Genomic DNA, 27,717 nt, shown 5'->3' on the forward strand with positions numbered 1-27,717 from the left:
ATTACAGAAGAGATAAAGGACATTAAAATGATGGTGACCAAAACTGAAGAGAGAGTCAGCAACATGGAGTGTCCAAGGTATGGCAAACAAGATGATGGATTTGGTGAGGTATAAAAGAAGGTGGAACTTGCGCAGTTGAGTCTGGCAGAGAAGATGTGCGGAATAGAGTCATTGAAATTCGTCAACATATTTCACGACGGGATTGATATGGTGCATAGACTTGGGCCAAGACGAACGACGAGACAAGATGATAAAAACAAACTTCAAATATTGCAATTGAACTTAGAAATGAACCCGTTTGGCAGATACAGTTTCAACCGGCTGCCATTTGGGATCCCATCGGCTCCGGAGCACTTTCAGCGTTGAATGTCGCAGATGCTGGAGGAGTTTGAGAGAATAGTCTGCCATGCTGATGACATTGTTGTTTTTAGAGAAGACATGATACAGCACAACGAGAGGTTCCACAAGGTGCTACAAACTCTCAGGGATCCAGGACTGACACTGACTGAGAAATGTGGTGAAGTTTTGAAAAGACAAGATTCTGTTTCTGGGACACTGTGTCATATCCTGACGCCGTGTCGCCAGATCCAAACAAAAACAGCGCCATCATGGAGATGCCAGAGTCAACGGATACTGAGGGGGTGAGGAGACTTGTGGGCATGGCCAACTATTTGGGAAAGTTTCTCCCTCATCTCGCATCCGAGATGTGTGTGACATCTGATGCCTCATTCTACGGGCTCGGCGCCATCCTCACACAGGAGCAACCAGGCCGAGCATCATGATAGTCTCAAAAGGCCTATAAACCGAAAAACACTATGCACAAATAGAGAAAGAGGCTCTTACAGTCACATGGGCTTGCGAAAGACTAACACATACATGAGATTCAAGCTGGAGCCAGACCACAAGCCTCTGGTGGCTTTGCCCGGCACAAAAGTGTTGAACGAGCTCCCACCCAGAGTACAAAATATTCGCCTTAGGCTGATGAAGTTTATATTTGACTTGTGCATGCCTCGGGTAAAAAGTTAATAGTACAGAAAAACACATGCCAACGCAGGATGAACGGAACGAGGAAGGAGGTCAAAGTGTTCGTGAACACTTTGATTCAAAGTATGCCAGCGACGGCACCAAGGCTGAAAGAAATCCAGTAGAAGCAACAGATGGAAACTCATCCGATACGGCGACTGCAATACTGAAAAACATGACTTGTTATCCCGAGTTGGGACTTTACTGGCCAGAGAAGGAAAACATCACAGTTTCTGATTAAAAGGACCAAGACTGCTTATTCCAGAAAACATCTGACAGGGATTCTTGGAATTGCTCCATAATGGTCATCACGTCATAGTCACGGGTTACGTGATGTCAGAATAAGGAAATACAGGAAAGCTTGAACACACTCTGCTTTCCCATGTCTCTTCATACACAAACAGTTGGTAGTGTCGCTTTTGATGTGTTCGGAAGCAATTTTTGTCGTTTCCCCGTTTTGCTAGTAGGTTTATCACACGCGCGAGGGCCGATTCGTGGGCCGGACTAAAAGCAACCTCCGGCCTTTGTTAATCAAACCTTTTCTTAAAATTTGTCACCCCTCCGTCCTCCGTCCCAAAAGTGGGCGTCTGACTGGTCCGGAGGGCCGGATCGTTCCGCCTTGGGAACGGACTGCCCACCTCTGGAAAACATGTATACAGAGTAGGGCTGCACGATATTGGAAAAAAATGCGATGTGTATTGCGACATTGGAAATTGGAAAGAAAATTCACCAAATAGCTCTGTTTATTATACAGCTCTGGGATGGCCACTTGAGAGAAATACGTGCGCCACGGCATTTTATACCTTTTGTCGAGTGTGCGGATAATTTTTTTTAAACCTCTCTTTCGTGATGGCGATGAGTTTCTTGCACGGTGTCTTTCGCCCCGTGAAAAGTTATTGTATTCGTGATTTGTCGATGCTGTTTGGACTTCTTATCATAAGGTGTTATAATAAAGGCATCTGTCATTGTTTTTTTGAGTCAATGGTTTTTCATCGAGTCCCACTAATGAGTCTGAACTGGTTATATGGGGGCTCGTAATAGCGACAACAGCGAGGCACTGTCAGCAGAGGATTTTTTGTGTGTTGTATATTCCTTTTTATGGCCAAAATAATTCAATTTTTCAATGTTGACTTTCTTTTGAGGACTAAATGCCGCCGTCGTCTCTTCCATGTCGCCTGTTAGTGTTTTCAGAGCGCATAGAGTGGAGGAGGGAAGGGGTGATCGAGACAGGCTTTGTAGAGCATACAGTAGTTTGCTGTTTCGATGAAGCTAAACAAATTTTGCGTGCTCTAAGAAAAAAAAAGACAAAAACATTGCACGCCCAACGATGTGACAATCGCGCATTCGCACATCGCAATCGCGATGTTCAAACCGCACATCGTGCAGCCCAGAAAGGGGAAAGAAATGTCAGTTCTAGAGAGAGATAACTTGTGGCTTAAAGTAAAAGAAACACTGGCGTTGTGTGTCTCTCACGTACATAGCAAACGTTATCGCCTCATACACGAAATGTCTCTCTTTGAAAAGCACTAATGCTAATCCGAGCTATAAGGCGACTTGCTGATCATGTGCAAAGAAAATGGAGTAAACAGCAACCCTCACTCATGTTCTTAAGAGTTTGATAGTTGAGATTTTAGAGCGCCAATCGTACCTTGGACAAAGGAGGAAGCCAACTGAAAGGAATAACAACAAGACTTCCCATACCATCACGTTGCGCCTTGTTGGACTTGTTTTGCCTTTGGAATGTGAAACATTCGGTTCACCAAAGAAAAACAAAGGTGAACGACGTGTGCGTAGTGTTGAAGTCACATCAAGTGAGTCATTGATGGCAGATGAGGTGACTTGTTCCCGGTCCAGCCAAGAGGCTGTCTTCTGCTTATCCCCCAAAAAGGACTGGATGTCTCTGGATCGCTTTCCTTAACAGCAGGCCGCAACTCTGCTTCTACTTCAGCCGCACGGCCAAAAAGGGTTAAGGTAATTGGAATTGAAATATCAGGCGGATAAAAACATAAGTATTCAGAATCAGTTTCTGATTAAAAAAAAAAAAAGAATCGCAACAACAATTTAATGTTATCATGGCAAACAATATTGATTCTATCACAAAACAGGATTGCACAATTAAAATACTGCAGGGATACAAACTTAATCAGGGAAATGCATCGAAGAACTTGTATTTGAAAAAATAAAAAACTAATCTGTGTAATCAATGCTAACAATAAAACAATGCATCACAATGCAGTTTGTGGCATCATGAGTGAGATTGAATAATAATTTTCACGACAACTTTAAAGATTTATAGAAATACTTTTGGTTTACCACAGAGCACAAAAGTCTTGTGCATAGTGTTGAACGATGATTAGAAAGTATTTGTATCTTAAAAAACAGAACATGCAAACTCCACACAATCCTCGACCTCTGCTCCGTGAGGCTGACGTGCTAAACCAGTCATCGACCGTGCCAACCCATGACCATCAATTAGGATTTAAAAAAATAAAATAAAATAGCCATTAACACAGCAATTATTTAAAACAGCAATTATGTAAAAATATACGACTTTTGCACACTTATAACATCAATCAAAATAAATACCATTAATAACAATGATGCGTGCATTGATTTGATCCTCGGTGATTGATCATAAAATTGACAAATAACTGCAAGTATGTCCACAAAGCAGTTGATACCAGTCAATAATCCACAAATCGCCTATTGCTCAGTGCTCGTCATAGATGTGTAGATGTTTCCGACAACGAGGGCAGAAGTGGTGCACATTCCAGCAGTAAGGTATGCAAAACGGAATCAGGCAGCAGCCGCAAATGACACTGAAATGAAAGCAGAACAAAATATAGCAGGTGTGACAAAAAAGAAACAAGATTTAATATGGGATTGAAGTTTGTCTAAAGGGACATCCGAACCCGGAGGTTTATGGGTTAGGGTTAGTGTTTAGGGGCTCACAATTTAAGATTTGGGGAGAGTTCAAATTTGGAGTTTGGGTTATAGAGGTCGCATTTAGAGTGCAATAGGGGGTCATTATTGGGGAAGTGAGGTTACACATTCAGGTTAGGGAATTGGGTGTTCGGGATTAGGATTACGATTGTTACAAATGGCAGAGGTGGGCATTCTGTTAGTACTCACACAATGTCCTTCAGTCCGTCACTGATGGACGTCAGTTTTACTAGTGAATAATGAATGACAGGAAACAACAACAAAAAAAACCGATGGACTAAGCGCCTGTCATTAACTGGGTCAGTACCAACGGGCCTTGTCAATCAGTCACTGACGGACTCCCGTTTCACGCCGCATGCTTCACGATGTATTTTTGCGGAGTTCTTTGAGCGGAGGGCTTGGACGAAAGCCTTGTCCTCCGACAGAAAAAAAAACTCATTTGAATCAACCTGACTGACCTGCCGGTGGTTGCGTGGGATCTTTAATCTCTGTAGGTTCTCATTCTTCCAAACCTGCTCATTCTTTGACCGTCTCGGACGGAAAATGACAATGACGGATGGGTGGCCCGGCAATTGACAAATGACAAACCTTTTATGGCATAAATTTCTGAGGCGCCCACCTCTGGTAAATGGCACATAGTGATTACCAGTGTTGGGTGGAATACGTTACAAAAGTAATGCATGACATTAACATATTACAATTTGGCAGTGGCCAGGTAATATAATGAGTGAAACTAAATTTTTTCGCAATATTATTACAGTTACCGAGTCTGGTAACACGATACAAATTTTGGGACCTTAATATGAATTGAATCAACTATATTGAAAGGAAATTCAGTGTAAACTAGAAAGCGAAGCAATTGTCACATTCAGTGTTCCTTGACTCTCTGTATGCAGTGACACAATGCTCGTCGTTCTGAATGGCTGAGAAGTTATTTTTTTGCGACACCAATCACAGTCATGGCTTCATCAAATAAAATGCAAAGTTTTGACTCAAAATACAAGCAGGAATAAAGCTAAAAAGCAACAGAGTCATGCGTTTTAGGTGATTTTACGGAATTTTGTGTCATCAATTGCAGAATATAAAACAGTGGTCATTCTGATTGGCTGCACGCAATCAAAATGCAAATCGTCTGCCTCAAAGCCAAAGATGTGTGGTGGCCAAATACGTCACGCGATAGCTCCAAACCAATAAACGACAATATTTGCTATTAAATTAGAGTCTGACGCGCTGGGTTTTTTTTTTTCAATATTTTCGTTAATTTACCTCATACCTTCGTCTCCAAAGTGTAAAAAGAATTACCACTCGGATCTCCTAGCTTAGAGTCGAAACATTTAATATTATAGCCCACACAATATAGTGAAATATCTTCATTACGAGTTAACTACCAGCTACAGTATATTCGAAAATTTTGCATTTTACTTTCAAAGTGTCAAAATCATTATTAAATAACTATTTTTTTTAAGTAACATAAAAGTAATTTAAACTTGAGCAACTCAATACTCTACAAAGACAGTAATGTTGTTGTAAAGGGACTTATTACTTTCACATGCAAGTAAATTGTAATATATTACATTTTGGAATTATCTTGCCAACACTAGTTATTAGCCACGATGGCCGAGTGGTCTAAGGCGCCGCGTTCCGGACCCAGTCTCCCCAGGAGGCCTGGGTTCGAATCTCGTGGCTGCCAGGATGGCCGAGTGGTCTAAGGCGCCGCGTTCAGGACCCAGTCTCCCCAGGAGGCCTGGGTTTGAATCTCGAATTTCCCCATTGTGGGACTAATAAAGGCATTATTATTATTATTATTATTTACTCAGATGAATCAATTAATCACAGAAGGCAACGTTAGCAACTAACCAGAGGCTTACCCTCCAAAGATGAGCAAGAAACATAGAAGGACGGCTTGAGACGACGGGAGCAACACTTTTCTGGTCGTGACCTCCCGATGACACTTGGAACATTGAACATAGCCCGGATGGTCCCGCAGATGACTGATGGGGATGGTCTGGTGTCTCTGCGGCTGTGTCACCACCACTTGCGCTGTATATCTTTGTTGTCTGTTCTGGCGTCCCATGTCCCCTGAGAGACAAAAATGACGGACGCATGACGACCTCAGCAAAGGAAACAGACCGTGGAATCCACACCCGCGATGCTGCCAAATACTTACGCGTTTTTCCAAAATTTTCATCCAATGACTAATCTAACGTGTTACTTTTTCCAGTCCAGTAATCAGACTATAATTAATCTTCAAGTATAGAAAAGCATTACTTTGAGAAATGTATTTACGTCTACATGCATGTATGATCAGTACTTCAAAGAGCAGCACCTTTCACCACCAATGACAGTTGCAGTTAATCCTCTGCAAGTAGCAGCAGTTACAAAGAATTAACAAGACTTAAATAACCAGCACATTTTTTTCAGTCACGGTGCCTCCCTCACACACGTATTGTCATTTTAAAATGAATGTAATGAATAATAAAAGAGATAAAAATTCCCAACATTAATACACACTAAAATCACTGCTCAAAATGAAAATGCACTTCCAATTCAGTGACAACATTTTGACATGAAGCAGAGTCGTCAGTATCTGCTGAATGTAACTATTGAAATTACTTGTATTCTCACTTAGTTACTTTTACAACCAAGTAATCTGCAAAATAACTATGTTACTTAAAGTAAAGTCAGTAAGTAACAAAGTCACTTTTTTTAGGGTAACTGTGGCAACATTGGAGACACAAATAGCATGAAACCAGCCAAAGAAAAAGCAGATGCCCAATGGGCTGTTGAACTACAAATTTGTGCGACTTTTGTGGTATTCGAGGTTCCGATCCAAGATTGTCCCCAGTGAATTGATGTAAACAGGACAAAATGACGTTGGTGTGATTTACATACCCACTGGTGGTTGACGGACAACGACTTGTGACGTCTGGGTGGTTGTCACAGTGGGGGTCCTCAAGAGGGGAAATGGATCCGGATCGATAGTTACTGCAAAACATCCACTCACATAGTTAACAACCCACTTGAAATTTTGGGAAAAAGTTGACATTGAATGTATGGATGTATTTTTACATGCAAAATGGGTTTATGACCAGAAAATGACAACTTTTGTATTGATGACATTAACAATTGTAATTTGAAGCTGAGTTTGTAAAAAAATAAACAGGATGCTAGGTTCAAGTGGACCCACTCTGAATACAGTTGTGTTGACAATAACCCAATTTGGGTTCAAAAAAGGTCCCGGACACTGCTTCAGTATCCCAAGATGGCGCCGATCCAAGTCATAGCAAGTGAAAACCATTTGTAAAAAACAGTCGAAAAGGACGGGTGAAGCAAAGCTTTCACTACAGGAATGTTTGAACTGCACTGACTGGGGTGTCTTTAAAACTTCACCTGACAGCCTGGATGAATACAAACACACTGGAACATCATATATCAGTTTCTGGGAGGATACGTGTCAACCAAACAAAGACCTTGCGCTCGTTCGGCAATAACAAGTCACAGTGCCAAACTCAGAAAAGTGAAAGAGGCTACCTTTAGAAGTGGAGACGGTCACTGGGCAAATAAGCCCACACATCGCAAAGGAGATGTGCAGACAGGCTGAAAAAAAAAAAGTTTTCATCCACGTGGAATGGCCTGGAATCAGTTACAAACTACTGGCGACGAACTTGCCAAACAGGGAACAATAAGAGCTTGGCTGACGATCTGAGCAGGTTCTACTGCTGATTTGCAACGGACAACTACACTTGTCCACACTTCTACTACCTCATTTACACACCAGAATCCTCCCCTGGCCCTGGCGATCCAGGAACCGGACGTGAGACGGCCCTTCACCCTGCAGGAGATCAAGAAGGCTGCGGGCCGGATCGGGTGTCTCCCTCCTGCCTTAAAGTCTGCGCTGACCAGCTGGCTCCGGTCTTTATACGATTGTCAACAAATCCCTGGTGCTGTGAGACGTCCCAACCTGCTTCAAATAGTCTACCATCATCCCAGTCCCCAGAAACTTGCAACATCAGGACTGAATGACGACAGTCTTGTCGTTCTGACATTTGTCGTCATGAAGTTCTTCGAACGCCTCGTGCTAGTCCACCGAACAAACATCACCGGACCCCTACTGGACCCCCTGCAGTTCGCCTACCCGGCAAACTGGTCGATGGATGACGCGGTCAACATGGGGCTGCACTACATCCGGGAGCACCTCGACGGCACAGTGACCTACGTGAGCAAAAAAGTTTACAGATGACATCACAGTCATCGGCCGCATCAAAGACAATGACGAGTCTGCGTACCGACAGTGAGCAGCTGGCGCACTGGTGCAGTCGACACAGCCTGGAGGCAAACACACGCAAGGAAACATGCTTTTCCACAGCTGTCCCGAAGTTTATCGTAGTTGCTTGTTACTGTAATACTAGTGTAGCTCATTTCACACAAATTCCTTGTGTGTGTTACATACTTGGCCAATAAGGGTGATACTGATTGGGTCATTTTGACCCCAAAATTGGGTTATTCAATTATGGCCCAACTTACTGGGTTCAATGAATAGCCCAGTCATTTATGACTATGACCTAAATAACTCAATAACTCAACAAGAGGTGGACCTGACCCAAATAATTTGGCTACTCACAGGAAATTGAACCCAATTTAACCAATTTTGACCCAGCACAAGTATTTCGGGAACGTGTTTAAAATATCAGCCACGTAGCCCAATAAAGCATACTCAGAAAAATAAACCAGACACTTGACCCAACTAACGCAAACCATAACTTGGGTTCAGTAAATAACCTAACTGTTTTTAGAGGACTACAACTGCTCAGTGACCCAGGTCTTGCTCGTTTAGGCAATTTAAAGATAGTTGGGTCAAAAGTAATGCAAATTGGGTCAAAAAAAGGGACCAGCCCAACTTTTGGGGGTTTTCATTTAACAAGATTTGTGTCAAATAAATACCATAAAAAAAAACAAAATAGAGTTGTTAAGACAATATCTTTTTGGAAAAGGTGAGGTGAAGTTCACGTTCCCATACTTGGTTGATGGAAGGTGACTTGTGATGTCTGGGTGGTCGTCACGGTCGGCATGCTCAAGATGGAAATTGGACCAGGCTGGTCACTTGCTGCAAAACAGCCACTGCCTCAGTTTACAGCACATTCGAAAAATACAAAAAGTTGAATTTAGATAGATTTAAGGGCTATAATAATAAACGTAAATTGAAAACAAAGTTACGAGGGTGGCACGGTGGACGACTGGTTAGCACAATAGCCTCACAGTGAGACACTGCAGAGGTCATGGGATCGACTCAGGCCTTCCTGTGTGGAGCTTGCATTTCTCCCCGTGCCTGCGCGGTTTCCTTCCGCAGTCCAAAAATATGCATGGCAGGTTGATTGAACACTCAAAATTGGTATGGTTGTGCGTCTATGTGTGCCCTGCGATTGGCTGGCAATCAGTTCAGGGTATACCCGCCCTTTACTCTCTATATATATATATATATATATATATATATATATACAACTAATCAATTTTAAATGCGATTAAAATAATATATAAAGTCCCCCCCTTCTAGAAACAAACAAAATCACAGTAAAAATCCAACAGCAGCATGCTCTCTCTCTCTCACACACACATATATATATATATATATATATATATATATATATATATATATATAGTATTATTCAGTGTACATTTACACAACTGTAAATGCAACCTCAAAAATATATTGGAAAATTTCCTGATTTTGATTATGATTTAACACAATGACAAAAAAATGTGAAATAAGACCTTGCTTTCTGTCGCAGATGATGACTTTGACATTTGTTAAATGCCGCAATGTTGCACTAACTACTACCGAAGAATACTTACTCATACTCATACTCAAGTCATACTGCCAGATAATTTTTTTTGCCTTTAGTTTCGGAGGCTGGTATCAGCAGACTGCATGACTATCCAATACCTAAAAATAAGGCTGGTCTTGGCCCAATACTAATAATTGGTATCTGTACTTCCCATCCCTAACTAAATAATAAGAATGACACTTATTAGAATAATATAATAATAATATATAAGAAGATAATAATATAATATTAGATACAAAAGTGAAAAACTTAAGTCATTGAGAACGTATACAGTATGCATATACTGTATTTCATTCCGATAGCAAACCTATTAATAAGGCAACAATGATAAGGGTCGGTGTTGATGAGTTGTAACCCAACTTGTCTCTTCATATGCCGGAGGGTCCTCAGAGGGCACCTGATTAGTGAATGGAGGCGGTTGGTGGCATGTAGCCTCTTCATATGAAGGAGGGTCCATCAGCAGATAGTTCGGTCAAGAACGGCAAGCTGTAGAGAAAAACGGCATTCAAAGTGGAGAGGGCAAGTTACGGAGAAATTGCTTGTGAAGGCTGAGAGGCTGAACGAAAAATTGTGGAATGATAATGAATGGCATGGAATAATGTACAATGACTTGGAATGATCTGAACATGTTGAAATTGGAATGTTTTGAATTGATCGCGAAATGTAGAAGAAGGAAAGGTTCGAAATACTGCAGAATAAGAAAAATAACAAGAAAGCTAGGAAACAATGAAGGAAGGAAACAAGAAAATAATGAAGGATGGAGGGAAACAAGGAAGAAAGGAAGGAAGCAAGGTAACAGGAAAACAAATAAGGAAGGATGCAGGGAAGCTAGGAAGCAGGGGGGGAGGAAGGAAGCAAGGAAGTGAGGAACATAGGAAACAAAAAAAAGGTAGCATGGAAACGAGGAGGTAAGTAAACAGGTAGCTGGTAGCTAGTGGAAGTGGAAAAGGAAAAGGAACAAGAAAACTAAGAAAAATTTCTGTGTACATAACATTTTGGCAATATGTCCACATAATAAGGTAAACCTGCACACAAGAAATGGGCTGTACTAAGGGTGTGACGGTTTGAATCGTTTAAAAAAAATGTGCATTTTTTTATTTTTGAGGGGGTATTTCAAATGGGAAAATATAGAACTTTGGGTAAGGGGGAATTTTTGGCATGTTGAAAATCGTTCCCAAGGTGAAATGAGTGAGCTTTACATTTTGGAATGGGAATGATTGTATTTTTTTCATTGAGTTTTTGACAATGGATAAGGATTTTTCGAGGGAATTTTAGTGGATAAAGTGTGAAATCTTTGTGTACCTAACACTTTGTTTTTCATGATTGATTTCAGTCATTAATCCAAGCAGCTAAACTTATCTTCCATGTTTCCATTAGCGTGAACAATTTAAGGCACAGACAAAAGCAATGGGGCTGTTTATTATCCCGATTTTGCCCTTTCCCGACAAAGGACACGTAAAGATTATTTTTCTGTCAAAGGTGTGTTAAGTAAGCATTTGTCCCGATGATTTGGTTTGAAATGAGTTGGGGCCGACAATCCGAAATATCAAACGTGTGCCATATTTACGACTAAAAATCTTTATATTGTGGAGGGAAAGCGGACGACTTCCTGAGTCATGACTCATCACGTCATCCCGTCAGCGGAAAGTAGCGGCCTGAATGACGAACAAAGGAAGCGGCAGTAAATAAAACTCAAAAAGGAGATCGTTGATTTGCCATTTGAACTCTAATATATCACCTCAAAACAAATTAATGTATCATCCGTGCTTTGAATGTTATGCAATCAGTCGCCGCCTTATGCAAGAAATGCCTCTTTAGAAAATCCCTCGACCTTGCTATACGGCTACTTCTTAATCCTGTGTTGGCAAACTGAATAAACAACACCCCTCACAACATTATTTCAACTTTGACAATTTCTGAAAAGCTATGAGACCGCTTGCAAATTCAAAAGTAGGATAGTCGATATTTTAGAATGCCAGTCTTACCTTGGTCAAAGGAAATTCCAACTGAATGGAATAACACCAAGACTGACCGGGACATTATGTTGCAACCTGCTGGACTTGTTTTGCCTCTGGAATGTGAAACATTTGATTTTGCACACAACAAAAACTTGTTGAATGACTATCCGAAAGTAACGGTTGAACTAGGTTGCAATGACAGATGGCTTTTTTTTCTGGCACCGAAACTACTAAATGTTAAAATGTTATACTTTGTATTGTATGTGTCGTATTAGAAATAAATCTTGTTTTTGCCACCCCTTATCTGTGTCTGCACTTTATGGATCCACGTTGACCTTAACAGTCTGACCGGCTTTATCGATATTACATATAATTAGAAAAATGTATTGTGCTAATTAACGGAAATAAGATTTGGGGTATAAAAATACCTCAAATTATTATGATGACAATTTTAAGTTCCTCTTTTGTAAGCCATGCCTTTGTTTCATTGAGGCTAGATTACTGTAATGCACTTTATTTTGGAGTCAGCTGGTCCTCCCTCAAGCGCCTCCAACTGGTCCAAACCACTGCTGCCCGCCTCTTGACCACTACCTGTAAGAGGGAGCTCATAACTCCTACTCTGGCCTCTCTTCACTGGCTCCCTGTGCACTTTAGAGTTCACTTCAGGAAACTTCTGTTCGTCTTCAAAGCTTTAAATGGCGTCGCCCCAGAGTACTTCTCGGAGCTCCTCCACCCCTACGCACCTGTCCGCTTCCTCAGGTCTGTGGACCAAATGCTGCCGGAGGAGCCGAGGACGAAGCGCAGCCTCAGGGGGGATTGCGTCTTTTCTGTTGCCGGTCCTTCCCTTTGGAATGAGCTCCCATTAAATTTTAGGCAAGCCCCCTCTCTGTCCACTTTTAAAACTCGTTTGAAGACACATTTTTATTATTTTGCTTCCAACTCACCACGAGACTGTCACTGTTCTGCTGTTCTTCTGGTCTCTATTGTGTATGTGTTTATGTGTTTTCATTTGTGTTCTAATTTCCCGCTAATTTATATTAGACCATATGTAAAGCGCTTTGTTAAAGCTCCACCTGTTGTGAAAGGTTCTATATAAATAAAGTTGTATTGGATTGTATTTTATATTGAACATATTGAACAAAAGACCTTCCCTTGGCCGCCAACCGCAGACGACTTCTCATTGGAAGGCGATGAACAAAAACGCAGCTTGAAATGCTGTCAGTGAACCGCCCCACGATTCCCAGACACCAGCACATCACTGATGGGACGTCATCAGACACCTGTTCTGGACGACATGAGGCATCTGCACTTAATTGTTATGACGCTATCTGTTCGCAAGAAAAAAAAAAAAAAAGAAAAACAAGCTTGGTTTAATGAAAAAGCTGTTTTGAAATGTTGTATTGTCTTGGATACAAACAAATATTAAATGTCCTAAATTAACGATGGAATAGTATATATATATATATATATATATATATATATACATCCTTATATTATCTGTGTATTCATTTAACTTTGGTACCAGCAACACTCCATATTTATTATTCATTTTTCAATGGCAAGTTTTCCATTCATTAACTACATCTATTTGGCAGGGAAAAAAGGCAAAGATTGTCAATAGGCATTAAAGTTAAAGGGCAAAGTGGCTTTATTTTTTTTTTATCTCAAAAGTATTTGATTGAGTTGAAAAGCTCAAATGTTTGCAAAGTCGTGGTGCGAGGATGATTAACTGGGGGTTAAGCAAGCGAATACAATTCATATAATCAGTCGTTACAGTCGGCATCTCCCCAAAAAAACACATAGACATGCATGGTCACACTGGTCTGAGCAAAATCCTCCAAACCACATGGGTGTGCATGTCCGTGAAATACGTGTCCCCACCAACCAACATAGAAGTGCATGCGTGTGAGGGAAACTTGTCTACTAATAAAAACATGATAGTTTGTTCAAGTTAAATTGACAGAGCCAGTTTCCAACACGAACCTACATGCGTGCACAAGTGTGAGTAAAACTGGCATCACTAGAACCCAACATAAACATGTATGTGCATATGACAGTGAGAAAAATTGATCTCCGAAACATGCGTCTCTGAGAGGAAACTGTATCTCCAGCAACCCCCATAAACATGTAGGAGTATGTGAATGAGGGTCTGGCGCGGTCTTCGTGTCTGCGCCAGGCCATGAATTTTCTTCATTAGTCATAAAACCGTGAATCCTCATCCATGTTCACTCAAGTCCCTGAATCTCCTTTCTCATCATCTAGAAGGTCTCCTCAGCCAACCAAGGTTCAGCGGTGTCTCCTTATCAGTCCAAGGTCCTGGTTATGGCATCTTATTTAGCCAAGGTTCTTGACCCAAAAGATACTGAGTCTGCCTCCTTGTCAGCAGGAAAGCCCCAGTTCTGTTTGCTCATCAGTCAAAGATCTTGGTTCTGCCTCATCATCAATCCTCGGTTCTGGATCAGTCACCTGGTCCGCCAAAGCCAAGGAATTCCTTTGTCAATATAGCACCTTGTTTGCCAATATCCCATATTTCCTTTCTCATCAACCAAAAAGTCCTGGGTCTGCCTCATTCTCAGTCGCAAGGCCCTGGTTACCACTTCGGTTGAGGACGGAAGTGTAAGACCATCGGCGGCGGATGAGGAGGCAAATCTTGGGCCTTTTGGCTGCCAAGGAGGCAGAATCAAGGTCTTGAGCAAATAAGGAGCCAGAATGGGGTCTTGCTACTGACATGGAAGCAGTGCCATGGCCGTGCGCCCAACGTTGGGTGGAAGAGGATCCATGATCGTGATGGCCAGAGAGCCATAAAAGACTTCTAAACTAGTCAAGCATTACAATCGCGGGTTTGTAGTCATAGACAGATCAGCCAAAGAGTGTACAAGGTGCCTTGTTTTACTGGAGAAAACCAAAATAACCCAGGGGACGTATCAAAGTCTCTTGTTTACATGTATCAGGTTTTCACAATGTGGACAGATGTGATGATGATCCATTAGGCGTGGACTGGTCAAGGCAAATACAAATAAAGCACACATATATCTGAAACAGACAGATTATATCAAACAGATGAAACCATTTGATGCTTCTTTTGCACTCACTGTAGACGATAAAATGAAAAACAATGTGCATCTCACCCAACAATTCCAAGAATAACGCAGACCAGGTAGTTAAGCCGGCCACGCTGTAATCGGACTTTGGTGGTGACATCACGCCGACAGCGAGTGCAGTGCACAAGAGCAGGAAGTCTTCCCAGCTGAGTTGATGGAATCACTGTCGTACCGACTGCAAGCCACAAATGAAGCCAAGCGGGACACAGAAGTGCATGTCTAAGGAAGAACATTTCACTTACTCTTGAGCTCAGTGTTATGCATACCCGCGATTGGGACGTGGATTACAACGCCTTCGATTTGCGGGGGCAGCCTTGCAGCAGGTGTCAAGATAGGAAGTGGATCTGGCAAGACTGCAACACACAACTGACAATGAGTACCATTCAGCTGCCATTGTTAACATTTAACCTGAGGGGGAGTTGAGCTCAATTCTATAATCGGCATTTTTTATTATCAGGTGTTTTATTTATTTATTTATTTATTTTAAATTTATCTCAAATCTCTAATGCAATATATAAATGTTGGCCAATGTTTTTTATAAGCAATAAAAAAATAATAATTTAAAGGTTTGTAACTGAGATTCTTCTTGGAAAAATTAAAATTGATGTAATTTTTACTAAACAATAATCAGTAATTTATGAAACATATTTAAATGGGCCAACTTTAAAAGGCAAAATAAAGTTGTTGTTATTTTTCTCCAAAAATAACTTGCTCCACTTGTATTTAATTGCAAAAACAGTTTGAGGGCAATTGGTGTATTGCTTTAATGCTATAATTTCTCATATATTTTAATAAAATGTATTCTCAGGAAACATTTTTGCACAATATTACAGTTTTGCTTTTTCCTAGAATGACAACTTTTCCCTCATATGGAAAAAAGGTTGTCAGTCTAGGAAAAAAAAACTGAACAGAATAACCCATTTTATTTTATTTAATCTTCCTCAAAGGCCTGTAATACACATTGCATTAATTTTGCAATCCCTGCAGCCTACTAAAATTGGTTAAATAAAATGTATTTATATTTATTATACAATTAGTTCATTAAAAAGTTATTTAATGGCTTGATCAATCAGTTCTAATTAATTCAGAAATAATTTAAATGAGAAGGAGCATTTGTGCTTTTATTTTTAATATAATCTATTTCCTGTCTACTTTTTTTCTACCTTATGCACAAATGACCAGAGCCATTTGTCCATTGTAAAACGTAAACGTGGCCTTAGAGCAAACAAGTTTGTCCAACACTGGTTAAACCAAATGGAAAAACCGAAGATGGTTATTCGACCGTACTTGGGCCTCTATCACGGATGGGCTGCACCGAGGGAAAAGAAGTTGTGTTTGGAGGATCGGGACTGTAAGCTGGTGGAGGGTCCAAACCAAGAGAGCTCTGTGTGAGCTCCTCATACAATGGGGGGTCTTCCATCAGCAGAACATGCAGTCACGAAGGAAGCTACTGAGCAACAGAAAATGAAAACAGATCTGAAACAAAGATTTTGCTTTAGTTACACCAGCCATTTGAAATGTACATAATATTTATATATTTTTTTATAATACCATAGAATGTTTGGTGACATCACTTTTCTGAGAAATCCACCGCACAGTAGTGCTGTTACTGACCCCCAAAGTGAAATATTTTGGGTTGTCTGTTCTTTTACTTTTCTGAGCAGTCTGTCACACTGCAGTCTTGTTATTCCATGTGACTGTTGAAGTTATTCCAAAAATTGCTCTAACAAACAGAAAACATGTGAATGGAATTTTCCATGATACAGACGATCACAAGCTTTAATAAGACTGAACTTGTATGCAAATACAGTTTGTTAGCCGAAGAACACAATTCCATAAGTCATTATTAACTTACGACCAAAATAGCAATTGAAAATTTTCCAAAGCACTTGCAAAAATTTTTTTTTTTTCCCTTTAGGTCTTTGTCCATTCTCAGCAACTGGACTCTTCTTGTTGCGTCGTTTTGTGACTTTCACAATTCTACCATTAGGTTAACAGAATGAGAAAAAAATAAAAAAATAGCCATCAACTAAGTAAAATTCAAATTGTAAATTAAGATCGAAAGTTAGTTTGTCTTACCACGGACACAGGACGTGCGGTTTACAGGAGGTCCTCTCTAGTGAGATAAGATAGGAACTAAATCCTGTCTGACCTGTTTATAGTTGTTACATTACATTAAAAAAAAACTTTAATTTTCATTTTGTTCACACCCACTGAGCACAAGACCTTTTTTTTATTTAAACCATCTAGTAAAATTTAATAACTATAAAAAAATAATTTAAAAAATGCCATTCATTGTATTGTATTAAAAAGTCATGAAATACATACATTGGTCCTGAAATAAATGATAATTAAATATATAGAAGAAACTTGATGATGAAATATTATATTACATAGAAATTAATTATTGGGCAATGATTATTACTGAACATTAGACTTCATTAAGAATATCCATTCATCATCAGCACCACTTCTCCTCACACGGGTCGCGGGGAGTGTTGGAGCCCATCCCAGCTATCATTGGTCAGCAGGCGGGGTACACCCTGACCTGCTTGCCAGCCAATCGCAGGGCACATAGAGACAAACAAGAATTCCGCGCTCACGCCCATACCGAGGGGCAATTTAGAGTGTTCAATCAACCTGCCATGCAATTTTTTTGGAATGTGGGAGGAAACCGGAGTACCTGGAGGAAACCCACACATGCACGGGGAGAACATACAAACGCCACACAGGAAGGCCGGATCGAACCCACGACCTCCGCACTGTGAGGCATTCATGCCGCCACATTAAGAATATTTATAATTCAGGGTGACCCAAAAAAAAAAACGGGCCCCAACTCTAATTAGGCCATGTTTCTTAGTGTTTTGTCCGAAAGTAATTGGGGGGGCTTAGGTCCAAAATCAGTCTTGAGACTGATCACTCAGCCCCCGAAGTTCTCTTTTCGCTCGGCATTCAACGCGATCATCCCAGACATCCTCGTCGCCAAACTGGACATTCTCGGCCTCCCTGCCCTCACACGCATCTGGATTAAGGACTTTCTGACCAACAGACCCCAGACTGTGTTGCTCGGCCCCTACACGTCCTCCACCCGCATGCTGAGCACCGGTTCCCCTCAAGGATGTGTGCTGAGCCCTCTCCTATACGCCCTCTACACCTACGACTGCAGCCCAGCCCACGGCAACAACACCATCGTCAAGTTTGCTGACGACACGACAGTGGTCGGTCTGATCTCGGAAGGTAACGAGACAGCCTACAGAGAGGAGGTAAAGAGGCTGACGGCTTGGTGCAAGGACAACAGACTGCAACTCAACACTGCAAAAACAAAGGAGTTCGTCGTCGACTTTAGGAGGAACAAGACGGTACCGCCCCCCCCTCTGCATCGAAGGCATGCGTGTGGAGAGGGTCCACACGTTCAAGTTCCTGGGAGTACAGATCTCCGATGACCTTTCTTGGACTCACAACACCACAGTAGTGGTAAAGAAGGTCCACCAGCGTCTGCACTTCCTGAGAGTCCTCAGGAAATTTAACCTGGACAGGAAGCTGCTGCTGGCCTTCTACCACTCGTCCACCTGGTACAGCGGCTGCACTGAGGCGGACAGAGTGAGGCTCCAGAGGACAGTCAAAACAGCGCAAAGGATTATTGGCTGCCCTCTCCCCTCACTGTCAGACATCTACACCGCCCGGTGCCTCAGCAGGGCTCTCAACATTGTCAAAGACAATACCCACCCAAACTCACACCTGTTCGACCTGATGCCCTCTGGCAGGCGCTACAGATGCATCAAATCGAGGACCAATAGACTGAGAAACAGTTTCTTTCCGAGAGCCATCTCTATCCTGAACTCTCACACACACACGAGACCACCCTTACCTTTCAGAACAGCATCGTGATGTGTTTTTATATACCCTTCAGTATTATTTTCCATTGCACTCTCTTATTTATCTAATTTATATATTTGTCTGTATTATTGTTGTATTGAACTGGAGAGGGGAGCTCTCTCATCTCGTTGCACTCTTGAGTACAATGACAATAAAGGGATTTCTAATTCTAATTCTAATTCTAATCTCGGGACAGGTTTGAGGTGAGAGATTTTTTTCTTTGGGACTATTTTAAGGACAGAGTCTACGCAGGGAAAGCCAGAACCATCATGGAACTCAAGAAAGCCATCAGGGAGGAGATGAGAGCCATTACCAATTCAGCCTATAAGAACGTCATGGATAACTTTGTGCTGCACCTCAAGAAATGCACAGAGCTAAATGGAGGCCATCTAGAACATATGCTGTAGAACGGAGAAAAAAGGCCAAAGACCCTAGTGTTTCGATGTGATGTTTTGAATACAATAAACTAGTTATGACCAAAGTTTCATTTCATTCGGACAAAACACTAATAAAAGGGGTCTAATTAGAGTTGCGGCCCGTTTTTTTTGGGTCACCCTGTATATATTTATCAACTAAATTACCTTTGTATTGACATTAATTTACAATAATCCATATTCAATACTTTTTAATGACATTCATTTTCATGATTATTTTCCTTTTGCTGCACTCCAATTTCATTTATATGCCCATATTTCAAGACACAAAGTGCCTCATGGCTTCAATTTTTTTCCCATCAAAGGAATTTTATTGAGTTAAAAACATGAAAAATGTCATCAAAGTTCATCTTTTTCAGACGTTGTATTGTCAGCTTTCACCAAAGACTCGCTCGCGTTCTGAAAAAACAAACAAAACAAAACAAACCATCAGAAAATGGACAGTATTCATTATAATCATTATTATTTGAGAGGAAAATTAATTTGGTGGTGAGCATGCAAACACAGACTGCATCATCATCGTGATCATCCTCATCGTCATCTTCCTTGGGCAAAACTCCTCCGTTGTCCAGAAACTTTGACAATGTCTCCAGATCACGGTTTCCCGAGTATTCCACTGCCTGTGAGACAAGAGGACAACAACTTGAGAAAATAGTGTGACCATCTACCACCGTAAACGTGTACCTATGTTTATACCTGTGTGTGTGTTCGTGTAAATGAAATTGACATCCGTAGAAACCGAAAATGTATGTGTGAGTGGAATTTGCTATCCATAGTAACGCGCAATAACATGTGTGTTTGAGTGACATTGGCAAGCCCAGTAAACAAAATATATATTCTTTATGCGTGGTGAGAAAAACAGTGTAAAATTGTCAGAGATGGGCATTCCGTCCCCGGATGGATGTCCAATTTGGGAGGGGGGTAGGGGGGGTACAGGTGGACGAGTTTTTTTAGAAAGACGAACAAAGCACGTACAGAAGTGGATTTTCGTCTGTCCCTGTAATCGTCCCCAACCGAGTCAAGTACCCTGGGTATATAATTCAAATTTGCGCTCTGTTGTTGCATGTAACTGTAACTGAGCGTTTGAGAGAGAGAGAGAGAAAGAAAAGCAGGGGGGTACACAGAAGCAATACGATACGTGCGGCTGTGTGAAGAAGCAATTGAGAGCCAAATTAAGAATCTTAAATTGTGTTTAATTTGAGTAAATGAATGAAGTGAAATAAATCCAGGCATCTGTACAATGTGACCCTGGTCTGAGCATAAAAAAAAAAAAATTTAAATAAAAGAAAAAGCGTCTTCCAGTGTTGTTAATAGAGGTAATACCTCATTTAACAAAGTGGATAAGTTCTGTACAAATCTGTTTTGATAGCTGAATGGAGCTCTTGTGGCTTTTAAATGAGGTGTTTTGTTGTCCCGAAATTATGTGAAGTGGATGTGAATAGGAAATTGGCCAGCTAATCAGTTATAAATAATGTTTGTGAAGTTATGAAACCTCTGAAATTGGCCTTGCGGCATACATGGACACTTTTTTTTTTTTTTAAGCAGAGGACGTACTGGTGAAATGCAAGGACGGAGGCCCTCTAAAAGGACATGGGACAAATATTTTATGAATAAGGACGGCGGGATGATGACAGGAGGGTGAGTGAAATTTGTACCTCTTTTCCACCGGCAGGGAAATATTTGAGCGTAGGGAAGCCGGTGATGGTGACCGCCTCCAGCTCGTTAGCAGTGGCATCCATCTTGGCAATGATGATGTCATCATGCTCGGCGTACTTCTGGCCCAGCTGGTCCCAGATGGGAGCCAAGTCCTTGCAGTGGCCACACCAGGGCGCATCTGCAAATAAAACATGTTTCCATTATTTGATCAATTTCAATATAATTTTTATTGCTATGTCATTATGACACTTCAAAATTTGGAGGAAGCTTAATTGAGAATATTTTTAACTCACAAAACTCCACAAAGACATTCTTGGTTGGATCCAGGGCAACAGACTCAAAATTCTTCCCCACCAGCACCTTAACAGGTGCTTTATTCCAGTCCTCGGGAATGTCTTGACTGCGATAGTAAGGCTACGTTCCAAAACAAATTACAATTAGGATTACAATTAGCATCGATACAATCGAGTAGCAGAGTGTGTGGGCGTGTGTTACCTTTGCCGTACCATCCAGAACCTCTTGACACAATGGCGGCAGGTCGCTGACGAAATCCGCCGTTTCCAGTTTGAACTTCTTGCCCGTGTCCATGTTGATGATGCGAACCGTGGGCACATCGGCCGCCGACACACCAAAGAATTCAAGCACGAATGACACATCGCCTGACAAATCGATTGTGATGAACAGCATCTGAAACGAAGCCCAAATATCGGCGGGATTTTGACTTTGACAGTCGAGCCGTGAATGAATCTGACGTACACATTTTCAACGTTGAAGATGTTGAGCACTACCTTGCCCTTGTTGGTCTTGGCGAGGGTCCTGACTTGGTCCACTAGTGCTGTGTGGCTCTCCACTGTGGAATTGATGAAGAGCAGACAGTGAAGGCGAATGCTGGAGCCAAAGATCTTATCCCCTGTCTACACAAACAAACAACATCAACGCAATTGAGTGTGTGTGTGTTGGCATGCATGCAAGCGTGTTTGTGTTGACCTCCTTGGTGAAGGGGATGATAAGCTCCAGACTGTTTTCTTGGATGAATTTGGTCAGATTGCTTTTGTCCAGTTTGCCGTCGTCGGACATGGCGTAGTCCAGTCTGCCGTTGTCAAACTAAAAAAACAAATTCAAACACGTCTTCTTCAGGTTTCTTTTCGTGGGTTAACTCATGATAGACACCTACCAAATTTGATGCTGCTAATTGAAACGGCTTTGTTCATTTTCATTTTTTTTCTTTTTAATTCTCATAGGCAAAATGGCCACTTCAAACTTGAGCACATCATCTTCCCATTTTCAAATAGGACTTTTTTTTTTCGTACAAGGTACACGTTACAATATAAGACAAAGATAATGACATTCAAACAATTTTTAGAAATCGGTGCAATGCAAAAAATTATTTTGGGGCACTCTTTTGAGCCCGTACCTTTTTGAAGAGCACCACCGTGTCAGATTTCAATTCGTATTTCTGGAAAACCTCGGGAGATGTCGTAATGCCAAACTCCGTATCAGTCATGTCCATGACCAAATCGGAAAACTCCTTAGCCGATTCGCTTTCCAAACTCTGGGTGAGAAAATTGAGTATGAAGGTCCATTTAGTATACGGCCCAGTTTAGACTCATATAGTGAGGGCATACCTTAAAAAATCCAACTACAGCGATGTTGTGGGCGTCGACAAAACTGGCGGCAGAGTCAGTGTTGCCCAGAGCCGATGCGCCTGGACCAGTGCGACGTTTAAGCCACTGGATGAGTCCTGTGACTGTCCTCTTACCTGGAAACAGTTTTGAGTTCTGAGTTTTTCCTGTTTAATGCTTTTGGGTCCTCTGGAAATTTAGACTAAAATGGCTGCTTCAAACCAAAAGGGCAAATTCCTAGTGTGTTTTCGGGCAAGTCCTTTATGAGACGTTTTTCGGGGTATACTCATTGCAAACATGGCGACTTAATTTCAAGTCGCTCAGTCAAACTTGCTTCGGGGCTGGATTATAAAATAAAATCGGGAATGGAGATACGTGGCTGAAATTACGCAGACCTCCTATGAATTTTTGCACATGGCTTGTTGAGTTTTTGTGGGTCTACGCGAAATGGACATCGCTACTGAATTTCATCATGCTAAGTGCAAAAGGCCTCAGAGACTGAATTCCACAAAAAAAAAGCCAAAATGGCAGCAACAAGCCAAAATCATCTCATTGAATTAATTGAAGGACATGCATAGCAAATTTCAACTTACTTCCGGTAAGTAAAACTGGCTTTGGTAGCTGAATAAAAAAAAATAAAATAAAAAAAAACAACATTCTAATTCTAATAAAACGATGCTGTTATTTTATCCCCTTAAGCTTTATTCCTAACACGCTGTTGATTCCAAGCTTAGCTTTAGGCAAAAACCGTTTGTTTTTCTTTTTGTGTTGTGTACCGGTGAAGTCGATGGGTTTCTTTCGGTCGCCGTGTACAAAGAGTTTGAGAACGGGGAAGCTGGAGATGGCAAACTCCTCAGCCAGCTCCTTCTCGACAGTGGCGTCCACTTTGGCCAAGCCGATGGCGGCCTCGTCCTTCTTCAGCTTCTCGGCTGCTTCGGCAAAGACGGGCTCCAGCTGCTTGCAGTGGCCGCACCACGGGGCATCTGCACGCAAGAACACGCACACACACACCAACACGCACGCACACACCCAATGCACACGCACGCACACACACAAAACTTAGCAAAACAAAAGTTGCAAAGCCACTAAGTGACTTTCTGGTCAGACATGCACATTACTGATAAGAAGCTGAAACTTTGCTCCCTTCACACATGGGAAAGTGCAAGCGGGAGAACATCTGGACGATGGGCTGCATTACAGGAGGAGAATTTGACCCCCAAAGTCAAGATATATACGTATACAAATAAAACTCATATTTTTCTTTTATTAAAAAATTTAAATGGTGGTTCATTACCATTACAGAGCACAGTATTTAAAAATAAAAATACTTCCTGTTTTGTTGAGATCTTTTTTCTTTTGGATTACATATACAGAAATACTGTGAAACCAAGAAATTTGAGGCATATGGTAAAATTTGTGATTTTCTTTTGAAATGGGAATTTCTTTTATGGAAGAATAATAATGTTTTGCGAATTTTATAGGGAATTTTATATTAAATTTATTGGTCCAGCAAATAATTGCTTTGAAAATAAAAAATAAATATTGTTTGAAATTCTTTATTTATCGGTGTTAAAAATGTTATTGAATATATTTGAACAAAGAAAAAAAATACAATTTTAAACATTGTAAATGAAGAATAATTCATAAATAATTTGAAATACTTAAAAATTGAAAAAGATATATACAAAATATATGTGAATACAATGTTAAACATTTTAAATACTTCTCAAATTCAAACTATTTTAAATAATTAATAAATAACTATATATAAATGTATTTTTAAAAATTAACATATATTCAAAATTGTAAATTAAATTGAAAAAACATTTAATCACTCAAAAATGCAACTTAATCCCCAAAATAATTTAAAATGCTTTAATAACTCTGAAAAACAACACCTACATTAGCATTTATGTATGTTTGCTACTCACAAAATTCCACCAATAAAAACTTGGTCTGGTTGAGTGCCCTGGCAAAGTTGTTGCCATGGAGAACCATGACGTTGTTGTCCTCCTCTATCTCGGTGCCCTTCTCCTTCTTGGGCGGTTCTTCGACTTCCTCCTGCACATCTTTGAAGCTCTTTTCTGTGGCGTTTTCCGTCTCAGTGTGCTTGTCGTTGGCCCGGCAGGTGGCCAGCAGCAGCAGCAGCAGGCCTGCTAGTGCTAACGTTCGCTTCCTCATCTTAACCGGCCGTGTAAACGCCGCATGTCACGTTTGTACCCTTTTGACAGCATCAGAGAGTGTGTGGCAGAATTCTACTGGCCTCGCCTTTCAGCCAATCAGAAGAACTCCTGCAGGACTTTTATTTTGTTCCCTTCAATGCAAAGTTGCCCAGATGAACAAAATTGCTGATCATCTTTTCTTTGCTGTTGAGTTTTTTCATAGTCCAGCATAGCACTGGAATTTGGCCCCTAAATATCTGCTTCAAACCAAAACGGTCATCTTCCAGGGAATGAGAATTTTGCGTTCATCTTCTGGTTATCACCCATCCATGTTGACGTGTGGAACTGGTGGGAGGGGCTGATTCCTAGTACGGGAATTAGCCCCCAAGCAATAGAGGAGCTAGACTTTTATCCTTGGGATGGCCAAGGCCATCTCAGGGGGTCAGCAAAGCAAAATGATTTTTTTTTTTTTTTTTTTTACAAACCCACCAAAAATCTCCAGAAAACACTAATAAACATTCATTATATGTTTTCTACTTGGGTAAATGAAATAAATATTGCTGAATTTTTTTTTAAAAATTCCCAAAAAGTCTATTATAGCAATTTCTGGGAGGTGGTAATAATGATGAAAATTTCATTTTTTATATGTAGCCTATAAATACACTTCCTTCACAATTCTTCACTGCAGCAATAATTAATTACAATATTTTGGCTTTTAAATTTATTTATACAGTTTTATGAAATGTCTCCTAACAGACACGCACACACTTCATCAGTGATGGCAGTAAAAAAAAAAAAAAAAAAAATTATTGTATCAATGCAGCACGTCTGCGTCGTCTGGGTTGGGATCCCAGTTAGCCAACAAGTCGCTAAAGTCCGGTTGGGAGTTTTCCAGCGTTTGAAGGTTGTAGTTCGTGTGGGTGTCCTGTGGGGGTGCGTCTCCACCACGGGGGACCGGGGGGTCCGGCTCAGTCCAGAAACTGGGCGGCAAGTGCCTTGCGTTCATGGGGCGGCCTTGGCCTTTCCCCCGGGACTCAAACAGCTCAGCCAGAGGGCCCAGCTGCGAGGAGGGGTGTCCCTCGTGTGCCGCCGCTGGGCACCTTTCGGCCAGCTTCAGCGGGTCGTTGTAACACGGACGCCCCCCAGTAGCAGAGGCGCCGTCGTCATAGACGTCCCGGGCTTCGCGGCGGCCGAAATATCGGCGGACGTCGCGGCTGATGACGTCAGCGAACCTGAGCAGACGCTCGGTGGTGTCCTTTGAGTCAGACGAGACCCGGAGATCCGAAGCGTCCTCTTCTTCATCTTCATCAGTGGACCCCTTCTCCTCCTCCTCTTCATCCTCCTCCTCTTCCTCCTCCGGGTGGAAGTAGGGTGGGGACCGCACCCGGAGCTGGAAGTTTCGCATGACGCCCGTCGCCATCGTTGAGAGTGATGACTGGTTGGTCAAAAATGGGGACGGTATATATACGCTTGAGTGTGTGAGCGCGCGCGCGCGTGTGTGTGTGCGTGTTTGCGCGCGCGTGTGTGTGTTTGTTAATATTTGTGTTGGTCAAACAATCTTTCGTTTACTTTAGCGCCAAGCAACTGGGAAGGGGGTCCGCACCTTAATGGACCCTCTGCCAGGGGCACCATGGAAAGTTGACGTGCACACACGCACACACACACACACACACACATGTACACACATGTACACACATACATACACGACTAGATAAACAGGTTTGTTTTTGAGGGTAGTCAAAGAATAAAAAGAGTGTAAAATCTAATTTCACGCCGTTTCGACTTCTAAAGGGCGTCAAAAATTAACCCAACGCATGCCCCCTCAAATGCAAACTATTACAATATGACATGTAGAATTACTAGTTTTACGTATTCATATGTTTGCATTTTTTTATATTTGAGTTCAGCTGATCTGTGCTATCAAAAGAAAAAACGTTTTAGAATTCAGTCAAAAAAGAGGGAATGACAATCCTCTTTTATATATGAAATTTCATCCATCCATCCATTAGCTGTAACGCTTGTCCTCACGGGGGTCGCGGGAGGTTTCCTACCCCAGCAATCTTCGGGCAGTAAGCGGGGTACACCCTGAACTGGTTGCCAGCCAGTCGCAGGGCACACGTAGACGAGCAACCATCCGCGCTCACACTCACACCTATAGGGGCAATTTAGGGTGTCCAATCACCATGCCAGGTATGTTTTTTTGGAAGGTGGGAGGAAACCGGAGTACCCGGAGGAAACCCACCCAGACACGGGGAGAACATGCAAACTCCACACTGGAAGGCCGGAGCCGAGATCGAACCCACGACCTCTGCACTGTGATGCCATTGTGCGAACTAGCCGCCCACCGTGCCGCCTTATGGAATTTCAATAAAATACTGTGAAATGCATATTCTTTCTGGATAGAATTTCATGATGATAAAACGCTCTTTGGTGATATAAAAACACTCCTTTTTGAGAAAACATTTAAAATGTTTCAACACTTTAAGAATAACATGGTATAAAGTTATAACCGTTAAATATATTACATTGAATATTACTTTTAAAAACACACTAGTGTTGAATTTCAAACAAAATAACTGATAATTACTGAATATTATATGATGTCAAAGTAACAATGCAACTTAATATTTCAAAACATTAAAAAAAACAACCTAATTGCCATCAAAATAATTATGGGTTTCTTTTTTCCTCCAATAAATAAACAAATTATATTTCATACCAATTCACTTGCTAACTCCAGTACAAAGAGGTTATAAAAAAAATATATATTGTATTTAATTCAGATCATATTTCAATAATAAAAAAACTACAACGCATTATAAAATTGAAAAAAAATTATTTTTTAGATTTAAAATAACTGAGATTTAATATTTTATTTCATTCAGAAGTATTTAATCTACTAATTTAATGTATTTAAATTAACAAAGATAAATACAAATTGGAAATTAATTAAAAAAACATTTTCAAAGATCCTTTTTTATTTACTTTGATTCTTCTTGTTTTAATACAATTTTTCAATTAATTTATACAAGGTTATTTTATACATATATTTTTATTATACTGGTATCTTCTTTTTGTTTCTTTGCTCAACGTGTTTTT

The 27,717-nt window shown here is 41.0% G+C and overlaps 3 protein-coding genes and 1 long non-coding RNA gene across 8 annotated transcripts; all 4 read right to left on the bottom strand.

Annotated features, from left to right (window-relative positions):
- Positions 1-3,071: 3,071 nt before the first annotated feature.
- On the bottom strand, positions 3,072-11,897 carry LOC148331846 (lipopolysaccharide-induced tumor necrosis factor-alpha factor-like). 4 transcript variants are annotated; one of them, XM_088301867.1, is made up of 6 exons: positions 11,795-11,897; positions 10,170-10,295; positions 8,984-9,070; positions 6,859-6,951; positions 5,835-6,045; positions 3,072-3,842 (listed from the first exon to the last, which is right to left on the bottom strand). In XM_088301867.1, exons 2-6 carry the CDS (start codon positions 10,264-10,266, stop codon positions 3,734-3,736), a joined length of 597 nt encoding a protein of 198 aa, XP_088157993.1. In that variant the 5' UTR covers positions 10,267-10,295; positions 11,795-11,897; the 3' UTR covers positions 3,072-3,733. The 4 variants fall into 4 exon arrangements, with proteins under 4 accessions (XP_088157993.1, XP_088157992.1, XP_088157995.1 ...); XM_088301866.1 differs by having other exon boundaries at positions 8,984-9,088; XM_088301869.1 differs by lacking the exon at positions 11,795-11,897 and having other exon boundaries at positions 8,984-9,084.
- Positions 11,898-14,635: 2,738 nt separating this feature from the next.
- Positions 14,636-17,013, bottom strand: LOC148331847 (uncharacterized). Of its 2 annotated transcripts, none has more exons than XR_015844580.1 (6): positions 16,948-17,013; positions 16,420-16,591; positions 16,156-16,344; positions 15,135-15,221; positions 14,896-15,043; positions 14,636-14,800 (listed from the first exon to the last, which is right to left on the bottom strand). It is a non-coding gene; the product is annotated as an uncharacterized LOC148331847 (long non-coding RNA). The 2 variants fall into 2 exon arrangements; XR_015844581.1 differs by having other exon boundaries at positions 16,420-16,848; positions 16,948-16,980.
- Positions 17,014-19,461: 2,448 nt separating this feature from the next.
- pdia2 (protein disulfide isomerase family A, member 2) lies at positions 19,462-24,662 on the bottom strand. The gene is made up of 11 exons (XM_088302652.1): positions 24,388-24,662; positions 23,233-23,439; positions 22,460-22,593; positions 22,249-22,386; positions 21,822-21,938; positions 21,623-21,748; positions 21,330-21,521; positions 21,128-21,248; positions 20,834-21,012; positions 19,688-19,798; positions 19,462-19,577 (listed from the first exon to the last, which is right to left on the bottom strand). Exons 1-11 carry the CDS (start codon positions 24,635-24,637, stop codon positions 19,518-19,520), a joined length of 1,635 nt encoding a protein of 544 aa, XP_088158778.1. The 5' UTR covers positions 24,638-24,662; the 3' UTR covers positions 19,462-19,517.
- A 761-nt stretch (positions 24,663-25,423) lies between these two features.
- Positions 25,424-26,038, bottom strand: percc1 (proline and glutamate rich with coiled coil 1). The gene has a single exon (XM_088303791.1). It carries the CDS (start codon positions 26,036-26,038, stop codon positions 25,433-25,435), a length of 606 nt encoding a protein of 201 aa, XP_088159917.1. The 3' UTR covers positions 25,424-25,432.
- Between the last annotated feature and the right edge of the window lie 1,679 nt (positions 26,039-27,717).

The sequence above is a fragment of the Idiotropiscis lumnitzeri genome, chromosome 8 (genome assembly GCF_059441095.1).
Source record: "Idiotropiscis lumnitzeri isolate Australia: NSW breed Sydney's pygmy pipehorse chromosome 8, RoL_Ilum_1.0, whole genome shotgun sequence".
Classification (NCBI taxonomy): domain Eukaryota; kingdom Metazoa; phylum Chordata; class Actinopteri; order Syngnathiformes; family Syngnathidae; genus Idiotropiscis; species Idiotropiscis lumnitzeri.

Excerpts from the sequence above, each read along its gene's own strand:
- LOC148331846 (XM_088301866.1), bottom strand. The coding sequence starts at position 10,266 with ATGGACCCTCCTTCATATGAAGAGGCTACATGCCACCAACCGCCTCCA. Across the intron at positions 9,089-10,169 it reads TCCGGCATATGAAGAGACAA|GCAGTGGCTGTTTTGCAGCA; the intron begins GTTGGGTTACAA and ends CTGTAAACTGAG. Across the intron at positions 6,952-8,983 it reads AGTCACCTTCCATCAACCAA|TAACTATCGATCCGGATCCA; the intron begins GTATGGGAACGT and ends GATGTTTTGCAG.
- pdia2 (XM_088302652.1), bottom strand. The coding sequence starts at position 24,637 with ATGAGGAAGCGAACGTTAGCACTAGCAGGCCTGCTGCTGCTGCTGCTG. Across the intron at positions 21,522-21,622 it reads CCAAGACCAACAAGGGCAAG|ATGCTGTTCATCACAATCGA; the intron begins GTAGTGCTCAAC and ends GCTTCGTTTCAG. Across the intron at positions 21,249-21,329 it reads TTCTGGATGGTACGGCAAAG|CCTTACTATCGCAGTCAAGA; the intron begins GTAACACACGCC and ends TTTGGAACGTAG.
- percc1 (XM_088303791.1), bottom strand. The coding sequence starts at position 26,038 with ATGGCGACGGGCGTCATGCGAAACTTCCAGCTCCGGGTGCGGTCCCCA.